General features: G+C 47.4%; 1 protein-coding gene across 2 annotated transcripts in view; it reads left to right on the top strand.

The window, feature by feature from the left end:
• KCNQ2 (potassium voltage-gated channel subfamily Q member 2) overlaps positions 1-15,748 on the top strand; it is a 65,921-nt gene that overhangs the window by 16,493 nt on the left and 33,680 nt on the right. For both annotated transcript variants that reach the window (XM_069871905.1, XM_069871904.1), the window contains exons 2-8: positions 6,206-6,296; positions 7,114-7,240; positions 8,360-8,535; positions 9,702-9,827; positions 12,875-12,985; positions 13,672-13,767; positions 14,865-14,959. In XM_069871905.1, coding sequence (XP_069728006.1) covers positions 6,206-6,296; positions 7,114-7,240; positions 8,360-8,535; positions 9,702-9,827; positions 12,875-12,985; positions 13,672-13,767; positions 14,865-14,959 — 822 coding nt within the window. The remainder of the gene's footprint in view (positions 1-6,205; positions 6,297-7,113; positions 7,241-8,359; positions 8,536-9,701; positions 9,828-12,874; positions 12,986-13,671; positions 13,768-14,864; positions 14,960-15,748) is intronic.

The following is a 15,748-nucleotide window of genomic DNA, read 5'->3' as shown; positions in this document are numbered from 1 at the left end:
CTTTGGATTTTCCTTCAGACATCTGGCTCCTCTGAGCCTGCGTGCGCAGGGTGAGGAGAATACACAGACAAGCATTTCCCAGTGATTCATGTTAGATGAGCACAAAGAGGAGCGTTTGCGCTAGAACTTTGCATGCGGTGATTATTATTAATAAGGGTTTTACTCATCTCAGGGTAAGTTAAATGATCAGAGCCAGCCTGTAAAACAAACAACCGATTCCTTAAATTTAACCCATTTTCCCACTGTAAGTGTTCAAATATTAATCTCCATTCCCTGTCATTTCCAGGCATCTTTGGTTCTTAGAGGCTTCAGTCCAGGAAAGCTCTTAAGCTCACTCTTGCTTGTAAGTGTGGAGATAGTCCAGCAAAGCATTGTCTAGGGGCAAGATAAGTCATGCAAAACTCATTTCTGCTCAAATTCTTGCATTTTATGGGTTCAGGTTGTGACTGTGGCTCTGGGAGCTCGGGGAAGATGATGCCATTTCTGCCTCTTGACTCCTGTAGAAGCACGAGGGAAAGGCTGGGGGAGCTCTGGGAGGGAGAACTGATTTTGAAAGTGATGGATGTTAGAGAAAATATGTGTGAACCTATATCCTGCCCTTTCTCTAACTGAGAAATGTGCTGCCAAAATAGAGAGAAGGGTGAGGAAGAGAAGTTTTGTGACTTGTGCCCATACAGTAAAGCTGTGGGTACCTATTCCTTTTTATCTCGGTTTGCCGTAAGGGATTTGTGAATGCTCCTTTTCTGCCCATAAAGCAGAAAATGACCTTCCTGACAAACCTGAGATCTCATCCCCCGCTGCTTCCCTGGGATGTAGATGTGGTTCAATAGCTGCAAGGGGAGCTGTAGCACAGAAGCAGGGCACGGTGCTCAGCCAGCATCGCTCCTGACTGCGTGGCTGAAGAACACCCCAGAAAACTTGATCTACAAGAGAACCATCTCCCTTTTTTGCCACTTTGCTGTCACGCAGCAAGGAGGGCAGGTTTGCTGCGTCCGTGCACAGGGACCGAGGGCACGTCCTGAGGTTTGCGGGTGGTGGGGGTGCAATGGGGCTGACTGGGAAAGTAAACCCTCTTGTTTCCCTTTCCATCCCGGTGCCATCTCTCTGACATGGTTTTTGGGGCTCTAAGACCTGTTTCTCTGTAGCCTGATTAATCCTCTGTGTTATTACCGACCTCCTGGAGCACCATTTAATGCAGCCTTGCTACCCGCACTACAGCCTCCTCCAGGACACTGCGTTGGTCCTCTGGTGACGCTCCCTTGGACATTTTGCATCACCATCCTTAGTGCATTTTGCGTCTTTGTATGAACACGATGCTTCTTACGGGGACCCTGAGAAGGCCCAGGAGCTCTTTATGTTGTCTTTGATAGGAATGTTGTGTTTGATAGGAATGGTTGGACTCGATGATCCGGTGGGTCTCTTCCAACTCATTTTATGATTTTATGATTCTTTGCTACAGATTTATTAAAAAGTTGATAAGCCATGAGAATCCCTGCCTTGGCACCAGCCTGTGTGGTGCCCATAAACAATGTTTTCTGCCTGTGTGGGTGCCTCCAGGCTCCTCCAAGGAGCAAGATCCCTGCTGGGCTCGAGTGAGAGGACGAGGCTGGGTACGGCTGAACCTGCCAGGAATGAGACACCATCGGGAGCTATATCTGGAAAGGAGAGCGTTTATTAAGGCACAGGACCGCAAGGCAGGACTCCCCGCTTCTATTTTCAGCTCTGCTAGTGACAGAAGTCGCCTTGGGAGATGATTTTGGCTGAGGCTGAGGGATGTGGAAAGCCAGAGTGAGGCATTTAGGCTCGTGTTTAGCCTTGAAAATGAATAGCTGGGTTGCAAATCGCAGAGCGTTGTTTACATGAATAAAGATGACGGATGCTCCTGGTTAAGGGTAGGTGCAATACGAAGGCTACTTTATCGCTGGAAAAGTCATGGCATTATCAGAATTACGCTTCTGATTCACTGGAGATTTAAACTGAGCTGTAAATAGTTCTGATTATGAGGCACTCGGAGTGTGGGAAGGCATTTGGCAATCTCATTTCTCTTTGGTGTGGATGTTCTTTCACCTTGGTTTATTGTCATTGCTGCATTTTCACAGCCTTTGATTTACATTGAAGTTTTAGATAGCCAAAAGCCAGTGTTTTCCAGAGACCACAGCAAATGGCTTGCTGGGATTACTGATGGATTGCCCATTTGGGGTTTATTTTAGCACAATTATCAGCACCTTGTTTACATACCCAAAGCAATTTTGAAGTATTTTAAATGTTTTAGGCTGTTTTCCATTGTGCAGCTCTCAAATGCCTGTAATAAAATACTCCTTCCTTTCTAGCTTTCCTCTTTCTAATTAAACAAATTGTTAATTCCCTTTCCCAATTCCAGGGAAAGCCAGTGAAGCGTGTAACGAGCCGAGTGCCTTGTTACAAGCTTGTGCCACCTCCTTGTATTGCATCTATCTCCATCGCATCCAGGAATCCAGTTGCTAATTATTCCATTGTTCTCCATCAGAGTAAGCCCAATGTTTTCATGTGTCAGGGAAGGATATGTGAATACAAGTATTTCAGGAATACATTTGAGTCTTTGAAAATTCTTATGTAAATAGTTGTGTGGGGGGGAAATCCAAGGGGATTTCTTTTGGAAGGCAAATTAGATGATTAACCTGAAAGCTTTATGGTGTTTCTATGATAGGCTTTTACTGAGAAAAGAAAGAGAAGAAAAAGACAATTTTCCCTATTTCAAGCAATTTAAAGTATTTTCTATCTGAGGGGAGTTCAGCTATTTCTTTTTCTATGGTTGTCATGGGGCTGAAATCTGGATATGCAGATTTAGTGCTGGGATTTATAAATTGTATTAAGAAGCTTGTGCAGGTGTTTTAAGTCAACATAACCTTTGGATGTAAAGCCTGACTTTGGAGGACTTTGGATTTATTAGTATTAGCAGCAGTCAGATTTGCAGAGCTGAGTCTTGGCTGAGCTTGAACAAGGGGCGTAGGGGATGCCGGAGCAACAAAAAGTCCTGAGGATCTCTTGGACTGGATAGTGGGTGAGAAGATGCGGTGACATGAGGTGTCCTGCTCCAGGAGTTTGGAGCCAACTTCCTCTGTGTCATCACTCCATGGAGAAGATGATGCAAAACCACATGCTGCCCTTTGCATCCTGGCCTGGGTTTGGGAAAGGCTCCAGCTGTGTATTGTGGAAGATGCAGCTCCTGCCTCCTTGGGAGGAGGATATTGTCTTCTCCAAAGCTCTAAGCAGAATTGGCATCTTTAATGTAAAAATCATTAGAAGGGACATAATTAACGTTCCTTATTGCACATTAACGTTACCCAGAGTCAGACTGCAGACATAATTCGCTTTATTAGATGTGTAGCTTTAAAAATTAGATTCCTCCCAACCTCTGTGCTATTTGTTGGCCTGTTTCCCTATCCCTAGCTATCCATTATCATCAGGAGCCCTTTCCTGTGCTGTCTGCGTAGATTAGGTAAAACTAAAGCAGAGTCAGCCTCTGTGTTCCTCACTGCCCTCCCTCCGTGGGAGCTCAGGATGCACATCATCTCTGGTGTGGACACACCTCTCAGCCTTCCTCTTCCACTCCTTTATGCACAGGGGTCTGTAGCTCCTTCAAAGCCTTCCAGGAACCATACAGACCCCAACCACCTGAATTCAGTTTCTTTGCAGAAAGGTTTCGTTCTCATAGGCTGCTTTGACAGCTTCTCAGAGGTTTGTGGACTACAGTCTCAAGCAGACCAGCTGTGCATCCCTGTGGAGGTATTTTGGGGTGCTGATGCAGCTCACCCTGTGATGAACCAATGCCTGCATCCCTTGGTGGCAGGACTGTTCCATACCTGGTGGCTAAATCCATTGGGATTGAGAGAGCGGCAGTTTCTGGTCCACGTGGGATTTGGCCATGGAGCTCCCATGCTTCGTTGAAGAAGCTGGTGCCTTCCCTGCTGCCTCCCATGCGCTGTAATTAATGCTGGCCCTGCAAGCCAGCATCGGGTCTCCCTGGCAATGAGAGCCCTGGGGAGTGCAGAGCTGAAATTACAGCAGCACTGAGCTGGCCCCAGAGAGGTGAGGGAATGGAGAGGCTGAGGATGAGGCTGCAGCAATGGCCGGGGGAAGGGAAGAAACAGCACCTGGACATCCCATTGCCCAGCAGCACCTGGAGCTGCCCTGGCTCTCCCCATTTAACCACTGCTTGCACAACCCACCCTTGGGATTCAAAAGGATAACATTATATTTCTGTTCTTTCTTCGCTCCCATGAGTACCTGTCTAGTGAGAAATTTAATGTACAGCAATACTCTTTCTCATGGCCTTTGTCCCTGTCAGGACTCATCCTTTGACCATGGCTTCATTCTGCTCTCCCCTGCTGTGGTGTGAGCAGAGCAGGATCCATCTCCAGGTCTCAGGTGTAGCCCACACAGCTCAGAGGACGCAGGGGTGGATGGAGTCCTTTCAGCTGCAGGGCAGGTGATGGTAGACTTGTTTGTGGCAAGAGTTTTTAAAATCCTGGTCTGGGGAGAAAAATATTGTAAGTAAGACCCAGAGAAGGCGTAAAGAAGGGACATTGTGAGTGGGATTGCAAAGGGTGTTTTCTTGAGCTTGGTTCAAGTCTCCAGGTACCAGATGTGGCGTGAGAAGAGGAAATTTTCTATGAGAAATGAGGCAAGTGTTCTTATCTGGTCTGCACTGAATACGTCTTCCTGCTCACAGAGCTCTGCTGTGGCTGAGATGGCTCTGAAGGTCCCTTACCTCCAGCAGGCAGGGACATTTCAGCCTCTGGTTCAAACAAGTACTGCAAATCACCCTATTTTTACTTGTTCCTGTGACAGTAATGGTCATTGCAAAGCCACAAGCACGACCCAGTGGTGTGAAACTTCTTTTCTTTGTGTGAAGAAGAACTGCACTCACCAGCTGAACCGTAGCTTATAAATATTCAATGTGCAGTTTGTAGGAATGTGAGACAATGCCAGACAGATGAATTATTTAATGTTTTTAAAGAATGCAGCTTTTAGTTTCTCCCTGCACCAACCTGCTTTATTATATCAGTAAATCGATCTTTAGTAAATTAATTTCCTTCCTTTTGCTGGAGCAAGCAGTGGGCGTTGTGGGCTGGTGGAAACCTTCTCCATCCATGTGCAGATGCCAGGACACCTCTGTAGCTGCAAACTCAGACGTCCAGTCTCAGAAGACTTATTCATTTTGTGTGTTTTGGTTTGCATTAGTGCACCCAGCACTCATGAAAAGCAGAGAGGGGGCAGTTTTGTTGGTGACAGCCTATGGATGTGATGGGGTGGGATGGCACTTCTGAGGCTGCTTTTGAGACATCACATAGAAGGAGATGTAAAAGAGACCTGGATGCATACTGTAAGAGGGTTCTGAAAATCCCCTGTCATTTTCAAGGCAAATAAAAGAGGCTGATATCAAAGCTCCAGCTCCTGGCAGGCTGTGTCTCCTTCAAGTCCCTGCAGGGCTGGGATGAAGAGGCCAGCCCAGCTCCCTCCTTGATGACAAAGTACTTTGTCTGCATCCTAAGGTGCTAATAGCACCAAGATCATGTCCCTTAGGCTGGATCAGACCTCTGCCATGTCCCATGTCTCACTACAAAAGATCATCTTCCTCCTAGTAATGCTATAGCAAATCTGGGAAGTTGCCAGCCTTTCCAGGCAGTAAAGAGTTAATCTGGAGTACCTGCTTAAAGAAGGAACATTAAATCCACCCGAAATGTTCTACCCTGGCAAGGATGGGAAATGTAGTCCCACTCCTGTGTAAGCTTTTGTGGATGCAAATGTGTAAGGAGAGCATCAGTGGAGTTTTCTTTGGCTCCTGCTCGTTAGCTGGTGCGGTCACCTGCTGCCACATTAATAAATGAGAATTTCCCTGCTTGTTTGCTTGCTTGTTGGAAGCAAATTGCAGTAAGAGCTGACGGTTCCTTGGGGAAATAATATGAGGGGCTATATTGCTGCTGGGAGAGGAACTGAATTGGCACTAGCTGAACTGGGAGCAGTCCAGTGGGTCCCTCCTTGCACAACCCTTCAGTTATTAAAACCAAGGAATTTGTTCTTTGTACACGGTGTGGTAGTAGAAGAACAGTGATTGTGTACAAAAATGCTCTCTGGGCTTGTTTGAGCAGACGGAGGAAACTCCTGCTCTGAGGACTGATGTTCCCTCTCTCTCTTTTCTGTTTTTCATGTTTGTGTTATACAGTTTTCTACTTGTTTTCTCCTGCCTGGTGCTTTCTGTCTTCTCGACCATCGATGAGTACCAGAACAGCTCAGAAGGGGCTCTTTACATCCTGGTAAGTTAGGGCTTAATTACATCCAAATGAAGCCATCAGTGAGGTATTAAAACAAAGTCAAAACCACACAAGAACTCATGGGACTCGTGATCAGCGAGGCCAAGGAAGGGACAAAAAGGAATGGTTTTCAGTTGAAACAGGGGAGATTGAAATGAGATACTGGGCAGACTAATTAGGGCCTTATCAAGTTTGACACTTGAGGAAGCTGAGGCAAATGCCACTGGTAGTGAAGCTGGAGGGAAGGGAGCACTCATAGAGTATTCGGGTACTGATGGAAAGAGCTGTGATGCACAGCACTATGTGATCGCTTGGCATCAAGGAATAGAGAATCTCCATCACCCTTGTACCAGATAGCCCAGCTCACAGGTTCAACCAGTCCAATTTTCTAGGGAAGAAGCTCAAATCCCTCGTGAAGAGTCCTGGGATGGAGAAGCCAGTGATTCCCATCTGTGGTCTTCTCTAAGCTGCTCAGCATTATCCTAGTCAAGTCGTGGAGACTAATGGTAGGGAGATAAGCATGTTCTTACCAGTCCTGTGATGGGGGGCATAAATACAATATAGGAAGGTGTAAAACTCTACTTCACAGCCTACAACATTCAGTGCATCTCACCACCCCAGGGAAGGGTGAGGGAAAACACAACAGCAAATATCTGGCTGTCTTTCAAGCCTGAGCACTCTATTTAGCAATTGTCACCGCAGACAGCTCTGTGGGGTATTTTTGAGCTGTGCAGAGTTTAGATTATGGCTTCATACGTGATTCCAGAGCATGCTCCCCATCACACTTCTTTCTCAACTGACAGCATTGTCTCCCTTGCAGGAAATTGTCACCATCGTGGTGTTTGGGGTTGAATACTTCGTGAGGATCTGGGCTGCTGGCTGCTGCTGCCGATACCGGGGCTGGAGGGGAAGGTTAAAATTTGCCCGCAAGCCTTTCTGCGTCATTGGTAAGACCTGCCTCTCCCTGCATGGGAATTCCAGACCCCAAATCCCTATTGTAAGCACTTGCTTGCACAGTGCTTTGGTTTCTTGCATGCATTTTGGGGGTTGATCCTCAGCTGCCTCATGGTCGCCTTGAGAAGGGAAAAAGCGCAGAGGCAGAAGTCATAATCTATGGATATGGATTTTGTTATTCATGAGGTCCACCCCAGACCCCTGTGTACCCCAGGCATTGTTGACAGCTGCCCACAGCCACGGAAAGGGGCTTTAGCTGGGAGAAGCTGAGCATTGGAGCTGGCATCCTGAGATCCTGTATCCAATCTGGACACTGAAGCACTCACAGGTCATTGAAACTCTGTGTCTCACGTTGCCTTCCCTGGTGCTGCTGAGCTGCCTCACAAGGGAGTTCTGAGACTTAATTAATTCTAGTTTGTGAAGCACTTGGTGATCCCCTTGTGAAAGGGGCCATCTGTGCACAGCCGTTATTTTTGACGGGGTAAGCAGTGGGCAGAGAGGCCGTGCCATTCACTATGGAGCCTGTTTTCAAATGTCTGGGAGCTGGCAATGGTCATGTGCAGGTTTTTTACTTATCCCGCAGAAAAGCACGCAAAAATTTGCATAGAAAACTAGGGAAGAGGGAGGTTTACAGGATCTTTGAATTGGAGAGATATAGAGCAAGGCCTTTCTTGGCCTTTCTTTGTCCGGGAGCGCCGTAGGGTTGCTATAGTAGACCTCTAGGTTTTCATTCCCAATTTAGATGGGGGAATTCACACCTCTAGAAAGCTCTGGCTCAGAGCTGATTAAAAAGGGGCATGCATTTTGCAAGGGCTTAATTCAGTTTAGCAGCGTTAACACTGAATCATATCAGAATTCAGGCTTTGCAGTATTTGACACAGTTTCTATGGGTACGATGAGTGTGGAGGAGGAAACTAGGATGTTTTTATAAAGTGTGTAGTGGCTCCTTTCATCCAGGTTAAGGTTTATGCTATGTCCTTTCAGCAGAAGATAAAACTGATAACAAGGTCCTTTTCACACGCAGCCTTCTGCCAGCAGCAGTAGGAGTGCCATCCCATTTGGGAGTGGTCCAGCACCATTTCTTCAGCTCTCAATGCTCTCTGTTTGTGCAGACATCATGGTGCTGATCGCGTCCATCGCCGTGCTGGCAGCAGGGTCCCAAGGGAACGTCTTTGCCACCTCAGCACTCAGGAGCCTGAGGTTCCTGCAGATCCTGCGCATGATCCGCATGGACCGGCGAGGCGGCACCTGGAAGCTCCTGGGCTCTGTGGTCTACGCACACAGTAAGGTAAGTCAGTCTGAAGAAAGGGTGTTGAGGAGTCCTTCATGTTGCCATGGCCAGAGACACTGCTTTGGTTCAGTTCTTCACCCCAAACATCTACCAGGCCTGGGGAGATTGTAAGGATGCTGTAGGTAACATGGGGAGCAATGCAAAGTCAGAGACACAAGGTCTGGTGGAGCTCCTCAACTGGTAAAGGAGAGAAGGGAGTGATGTCTAGATGTTTGCAGGGAATATCTTGAATGGAGAACACCTGCACACTGATACAGCTCATTTCAAAGAGTTAGCAATTAGCCAGTAGCCTCTTTAAGCACAGGTGGTGCTGTGAGCTTTTTGACAAAGATGCACGCTTCAAAGCAGATGCATTTCTGAAAGCTCATCCTGCCAGCAGCCGCCTCTTGCAGACACAATTATTGTGCTGAGTTCCTCTTCCCAATATGAGATCACAGGCCAATCACAGAACTGATCCCCAGTGTAAGGCTCCTTGGCCTTTCTTCGCTTTGGGAAGAGTTTACTGATCATTTTTTTGTTTCCTGCTGCTGAAATTTATGAATTTTATGTTTCTCGTGGCTCCTGCACTTTTTTCCCCTGAAAAGCTTAGCCAGCTTATCCAGAGCTGTGCAAAGACCATAGGGAATTTGAAGGTCACTTTTGCCCACCCTTGTATTAACTTCATCCAGAAATAACCCTCCCTGTGAATTCTGAATTAAAAACATCCTTGAAACTAGGGTGTTGTACCCAGACTCCAGCTTGGCAGCTTCTCCAGAGTTAGTGGAAGGGACTTGCCCGAAGCAGATCCATCAGGGATTTTGTGTTCCCATTTCAGTTTTAATTCCACTTTCTTGTGTGCTTGTGTGAGTTGGGGAAATGAGGTGGGTTTTTTTTTCTAAGTCTCAATTCCACATTTTGAAATACTGACTGGTGCTGTTTCCTTTTCCCTTTACTGGATCTGTTTAGATGACGGGGTCTTCAGGATGGGGATTGCCCCATGTGCCTTTCAGGGCCACCACCAGTACATGTTCCCATCTCAAAAAGTTGCACTACTGATCTCCAACCGAAGCTCCAAAGCTTAAACAAAGGCAGGGAAAGTTCAGATCCAACCACGAGTAACTCAGCTTTTGGAGATGCAGACCAGGACTGCAATAATTCTCTTCTATCCCTTAATGATCTTGCAGGAGCTGATTACTGCCTGGTACATTGGCTTCCTGTGCCTCATTCTGGCCTCTTTCCTGGTCTACTTGGCCGAGAAAGGAGAAAATGAGCACTTTGATACGTACGCAGATGCACTCTGGTGGGGTCTGGTAAGTGAATTTCCTTGAACAGTTGCTGGTTGTTAAAATAAAATGTCCATTAATCCTCCATCTTCTATCACTTATGTGAGGAATCTACTTACGGAGTGCTTAGTTAATGTTTTTATTAAATGGCTTCAGGCTACTCCATATAGCTCTTTTTCTTAAATAAACCTCGTAGAAAATGTTAAGGGATCACCTTTCATGAATTACCTGGAGTGGTAAAGAAAATGGGAACTCGTGGCGTGCTTTCAATCTGGGGATCTAGCTCTGTTGCAACAGTAGAGGCAGGTCAGGCAGACCTCAGGCTATGGGGTGATCATTGTTTTCACAGAATGGTTTGAGTTGGAAGGGACCTCAAAGCCCACCCAGTTCCACCCTCTGCCAGGAGCAGGGACATGTCCCACGGGATCTGGTTGCTCCAAGTCCCATCCAACCTGGCCTTGAACCCCTCCAGGGATGGGGCAGCCACCACTGCTCTGGGCAGCCTGGGCCAGGGCCTCCCCACCCTCACAGGAAAAACATTTCTCCCTAAGATCTCATCTCAATCTCCCTTCTTTCAGCTTAAAACCGTTCCTCCTCATCCTATCCCTGCCCTCCCTGATCAAGAGCCCCTCCCCAGCTTTCCTGGAGCCCCTTTCTGTACTGGAAGCTGCTGTAAGGTCTCCCTGGAGCCTTCTCTTCTCCAGGCTGAACCACCCCAGCTCTCTCACCCTGTCCTCGTGTGGTAGGTGCTCCAGCCCTCAGATTATCTCTGGGGCCTCCTCTGGACTTTTGACAATTATTGCCACCTTTTCGTTATTTAAAATTGTGCTTGGGCAACACGCTCTTAAACACGCTGGAATAAATGTTCTAAAATTAATAGGGTCTAAGTACCAGAAAGACTTTAGTGCTGAAAGCGCTCCCCTTTCACGGCTCTGCTGACAAAAGAGGAAAGGGCAATACTTTTAGTTTGCTCTGCATGTGCGTGTGCATGTGAATTATTGGATTACCCGATTAACAAAGAGGGAATTAATGACGTTCTAATCTTCTTGCATTATTGTTCTTCTGCTCCGACGCTGTAGCGCTGGTTTGGCCTTGATTACAAAGCATGTAATGAAAATCCCAGATGTGATCAAATCCCAGTAACAGGCTTGGGGAGGAATCGGCTGATCAAGCAGCTCCTGTGTTCCAACAAAGGGAAAGAAGCATTAAATTGCTTTTCAAGGCTCCTTGGTTGTGACAGAAAATAAAAACAAAGCCCAGTTTGACATAACTAGAAAATAAACAATGAGGAAAAAGTGACAGCTGAGATCAGAGCTCAGTCTTGGATGAACCATGTGCAAGATTTATCCCTCCTGCTTGCCAAGCTGAGAGAGCTGTTGGCAGAGCATCGCTACTCTCTCCTCTGTTTTAGGATGTGGAGGTGCACCAGGCTGTTTTGCCACTGAGGAGCTCAGAGTAAAACCTGAGCTTCATTAAAATAAATAAATAGGTTTTCTCATTGTCCAACTCATAGGTCCAGTACAGAGAGATGTTGAGAGATGGGTAAAGTAAGTCAGATTTCAGGTTTAGAAACTCATCCCTTGGTCTGATCCAAGTGGAACCGGTTCTTGTAGTTGTCTGTATAAAGTATAAAAGAATTTTAAACCAACTTCGCAGTGATCATGGAGAAAGCATTGCTTCGACTTTGTGTTTCAGTGAGGAATCACTATGTAGATGCATTTTCTATCTGCTTTGTCAAAATGACATCTAATTGATAGGGCTTTTAGTGGGTCCAATTAAGCAGTGCTTTGGGATCACGCTTCCATTTGTGTAAAAGTGATTTTATTCTAAGCTGAATGCATGAGGTTTCCAAGGCCATATCAGCATGGTGTCAGCTCCCATCCCTGGGGCCAGCTCTGTCTGTGGAAGCTATGGGACGGGGACCATTAGGATCCACTGGGCAAATGTCTCAAAAAAGATATTCCTCATCAGACCATCTCTCCCTGCCAGTGCCAGGCTCTCCAGATCCTCGGGATACCCAGCCTTTTTCCTGCTAGTGGGAAAATGCATCTTTTCCTTAGGTTTGGAGTTCAGGAGATTCTTTATCTCCTACAAATCTCTCAGCTCCTTCCCCAAAACACAGGCAGCAGCTTGCCAATGCTTTCTTGGTGCATTGCAATAATAATGAGGAGGGGAGAAAACATCCTTTAATTATATTGTATGAAGCAGCTGTAATTGATCCTGTTGACCTAATGTGCTGTTTTTAAATAGGAAGGGAGACCGGGCTGAGAGAGTTGGGGTTGTTCATCCTGGAGAAGAGAAGGCTCCAGGGAGACCTTAGAGCAGCTTCCAGTATGAAAAGGGGCTCCAGGAAAGCTGAAGAGGGGCTCTTTATCAGGGAGGGCAGGGATAGGGTGAGGGGAAATGGTTTTGCTGTGAGGGTGGGGAGGCCCTGGCCCAGGTTGCTCAGAGCAGGGGTGGCTGCCCCATCCCTGGAGGGGTTCAAGGCCAGGTTGGATGGAGCTTGGAGCCCCTGATCCAGTGGGAGGTGTCCCTGCCCATAGCTGGGGGTGTGACTGGGTGGGCTTTGAGATCCCTTTCAACTCAAACCTTTCTGTAATGCTGCGGTTCTAACAAGCACTGCTGGGAAGATTAGGAATAAGCAAGATGAGATCTTCTTGCATGAAAATAGCCGTGCCTTCTTTAGTGAGCTGCCAAAAGGGAGTTCGCGGGAACTGTGGCAATTTGCTTCCCCTGCCGAAGGCACAACCCCATCTCCCGGGGGAGGCTCCGATCTGCCGCAAGCCTCTGCACCAGATGGCATCTCTGTGTCAGCTAAAGGCAAGAAAATGCTCCCAACTGGTGTGATAACTCAGTGTGTCGAGCAGGAAGGGTGGCAGAGCTGTCCTGAGTGTCAGAGCTTTACCGCTTCCCATGGAGGTGCCTTCCCCATCAACTGGCATCCTCCCAGGTGCTTGAGCTGCACCTCAACTTGGTCCCCGGTGTCCCACTGTGGTATTATGGGACTTCTGGCTGTGTTGTTTTCGTTTTAAGGCTGTCTGACCCAGAGCTGTATGGTCATCTCCTCCCTGCAGATTACTCTCACTACCATCGGCTACGGAGACAAGTACCCACAGACCTGGAATGGGCGGCTGCTGGCAGCTACGTTCACACTCATTGGCGTTTCCTTCTTCGCTCTTCCTGCCGTAAGCTGAGGCTGCAGCGTCTCCCTGGGAGGGGGGTTGAGATCTGCTTGTGCTTTGTCCTCCGGCCCTGGAGCTGGTGGCAACACAACAGCTACATCCAGCAGTAGGATACACCCAGACACCTCCTGACTGCAACACTCCATGACTTTTGAGTCAAAAAAAGGGGTGAAGAGGGGAAACCATGACTGAATATCCAATACTCTAGCACTGTGTGGATGTGTGAATGGGATGGAAACTCTATATTTGGCACTGCACGGAGATTTATTGTAGTGAAACCCTTTCCTTGCCTGCAAAGGGCTGTTCACAGGGGTGATTACTCAGTGGGTTCCCTTGTCCCTTCTGCAGTGCATTTCAGTGTGGTGCTTGGATCCGATTTCTCTGGTTGGGGACAAGTTGTGAAACACCAGCATGGTGTGGTTATTTTGTATTTTATCAGCCAGCTGGAGGTATTTTGGTAAAAGCAGCAATTCCAGTCAGTGCTGGCAAACCCCTCTCCCTCCTCCTGCCCCTACGTGGGGAGCGTGGCTGCTAGGGCTGCCTTGGATGGAGGCTTCTCTTCCCTTCCCCTATACATTATCAGTGAAAAGTGAGCCAGAACAAATTGTTGGAGTTAAAACTGGCTGCAATTTCTTAGTGAATATGTACCTAATGCCTTGCTAAGTGCAAACATTCATTCTCTTCCCCAGGGTATCTTGGGTTCTGGGTTTGCTCTGAAGGTTCAAGAGCAACATCGACAAAAACACTTTGAGAAGAGGCGAAACCCAGCAGCGGGCCTGATTCAGGTGTGGATCCACATCCAAGGAGCCTTGGGGTTACGTTGGCCTGATTTGGGGGGGGCTTAGTAGACTTCTAGAAGTTGAGGGGGAGACAGGCAGGTGAAAAATTGAGGCCATGTGTGTCGGATGCGAGACAGCAGCTGGTGACTGGTCTCGTCTGGGAGTAAATGCCAGGAAATCAGCCATGGGAAAATAGCATATGTGGTAGGCAATCTGGGGGAGAAAAAGAACAAAATCCAGCCCAGCGCAGCAAGGCAAATGCATTAGGACAGCCTGTTTTAACCAAACTTTTTTTTTTTCCCCAAAGAGAATATTTATACTGATATAAAGTCACAATTGGGAGCATTTTCTTCACAATAACAGATGTCTGCACAGAAGGCTGGCCTTGGTGATTTGAAATTAGAGCCATTTTACATTCCCCAGTGACTCCGTCTCTGAGTTTTTTAGCTTCCTAATGGGCAACAACACGCGATTGATAACTGACCTCACCCTGACAGTGAGCGCCTGGTACCCACAGCATTTTTAGCTGAGTTGATGTGGTCAGGAGTATCATGGTAGCACCTTAAATCTGTCACGTATCAAATCAAGTAAAAGGCAGAATGTATGACCTGTCCTACGGAAAACAGAGGGAGCACAGGCTGAGAGAGTTGGGATTGTTGAGCCTGGAGAAGGAAAGGCACTGAGGAGACCTTAGAGCAGCTTCCAGCACTGAAAGGGGCTGCAGGAAAGCTGGGGAGGGGCTCTTGAACAGGGAGGGCAGGGATGGGATGAGGGGGAACGGTTTTCAGATGAAGGAGAGGAGATTGAAATTAGAAAGAAATGTTTTGCTGTGAGGGTGGGAGGCCCTGGCCCAGGTTGCCCAGAGCAGTGGCTGCCTCATCCCTGGAGGGGTTCAAGGCCAGGCTGGATGGGGCTTGCAGGAACTGGATCCAGTGGGAGGTGTCCCTGCCCATGGCAGGGGTGGGACTGGGTGGGCTTTGAGGTCCCTTCCAACCCAAACCCTTCTGTGGTTCTTATGACTCAGTGTTGGTTGGGGGTTGTACAACCCAGGGTAGAGCTCGGGGTTATGCCTGAGTCCACCATCCCATTGTCTCCTCTTGCAGGCGGCTTGGAGATTTTATGCCACCAACCTGGCCCGGACAGACCTGCACTCCACCTGGCAGTACTACGAACGCACCGTCACTGTCCCCATGTACAGGTACCTCCTCCTCCGCTTCCTTCTTCCACTGCTGCCATTGTGATGCCACTGTCTCCGTATTTATTTTTGTTATCTGGATGTATAATTTTGTTTACTTACTTTTTTTAAGTTGAAAATGTTGGTTTCAAGAGTTCTTAAGAGCTGGTCAGTGCTTTTTCTTTTGGAGCTTTTTTTGCTTTGTATTTTTTTTGTTTGTATTCCTATTTTTACTTGATTTTAATTTCCCCATTGATTATTTTTTTCTTTTTGTGTCTGTGTGTGCGTGCTCTTCTTTTCACCTTTATTTCTTCACGTCTGCTGGTAGTTGCATTGTGTTGTGACAGTTGCCGTGCCCGGGTGTGAAGACCTCTCTCCTGAGCTGCCTTGGATTGTAGGTAAATGCCACCCTCCTCGTGCCCTTGCCTGGGCTCTCCTTGCTGCTCCAGCTGGTCTCTAATGGTCCTTCTGCCTTTCAGCAAATTTCTTTTCCTCCCTTGACTGGCCCAGCCCTCTTCCCAGGTGCATTTGCCCCTGGTCCCCCTTCCCTTTCCGTTTTTTTTCTCTCTAAGAGGTGGAAAAACAAATCAGGATTCAGTAAGCGTTTTTACATTTCATTTACCCGTCACAATCTGTTGACACGAGTAGGGAAGGCTGATGCTGATAAAGCACCGCTGTGTTTTAGCAGCATCCATCTGGCTTGTTTTAATGGGAGGTAACTTGTCATCAGACCTAGGCAACTCTTTCAGATGAAATAACCCAGGTTAGAGCAGTGCTATGGGAATTCACAGCCTCTTGGGATCTGGATCTTCA

Source organism: Phaenicophaeus curvirostris, chromosome 18 (assembly GCF_032191515.1).
Source record: "Phaenicophaeus curvirostris isolate KB17595 chromosome 18, BPBGC_Pcur_1.0, whole genome shotgun sequence".
NCBI classification, from domain to species: domain Eukaryota; kingdom Metazoa; phylum Chordata; class Aves; order Cuculiformes; family Cuculidae; genus Phaenicophaeus; species Phaenicophaeus curvirostris.
Note: the sequence above shows the minus strand (reverse complement) of the source record. Positions and strands in the feature narration are given on the sequence as shown.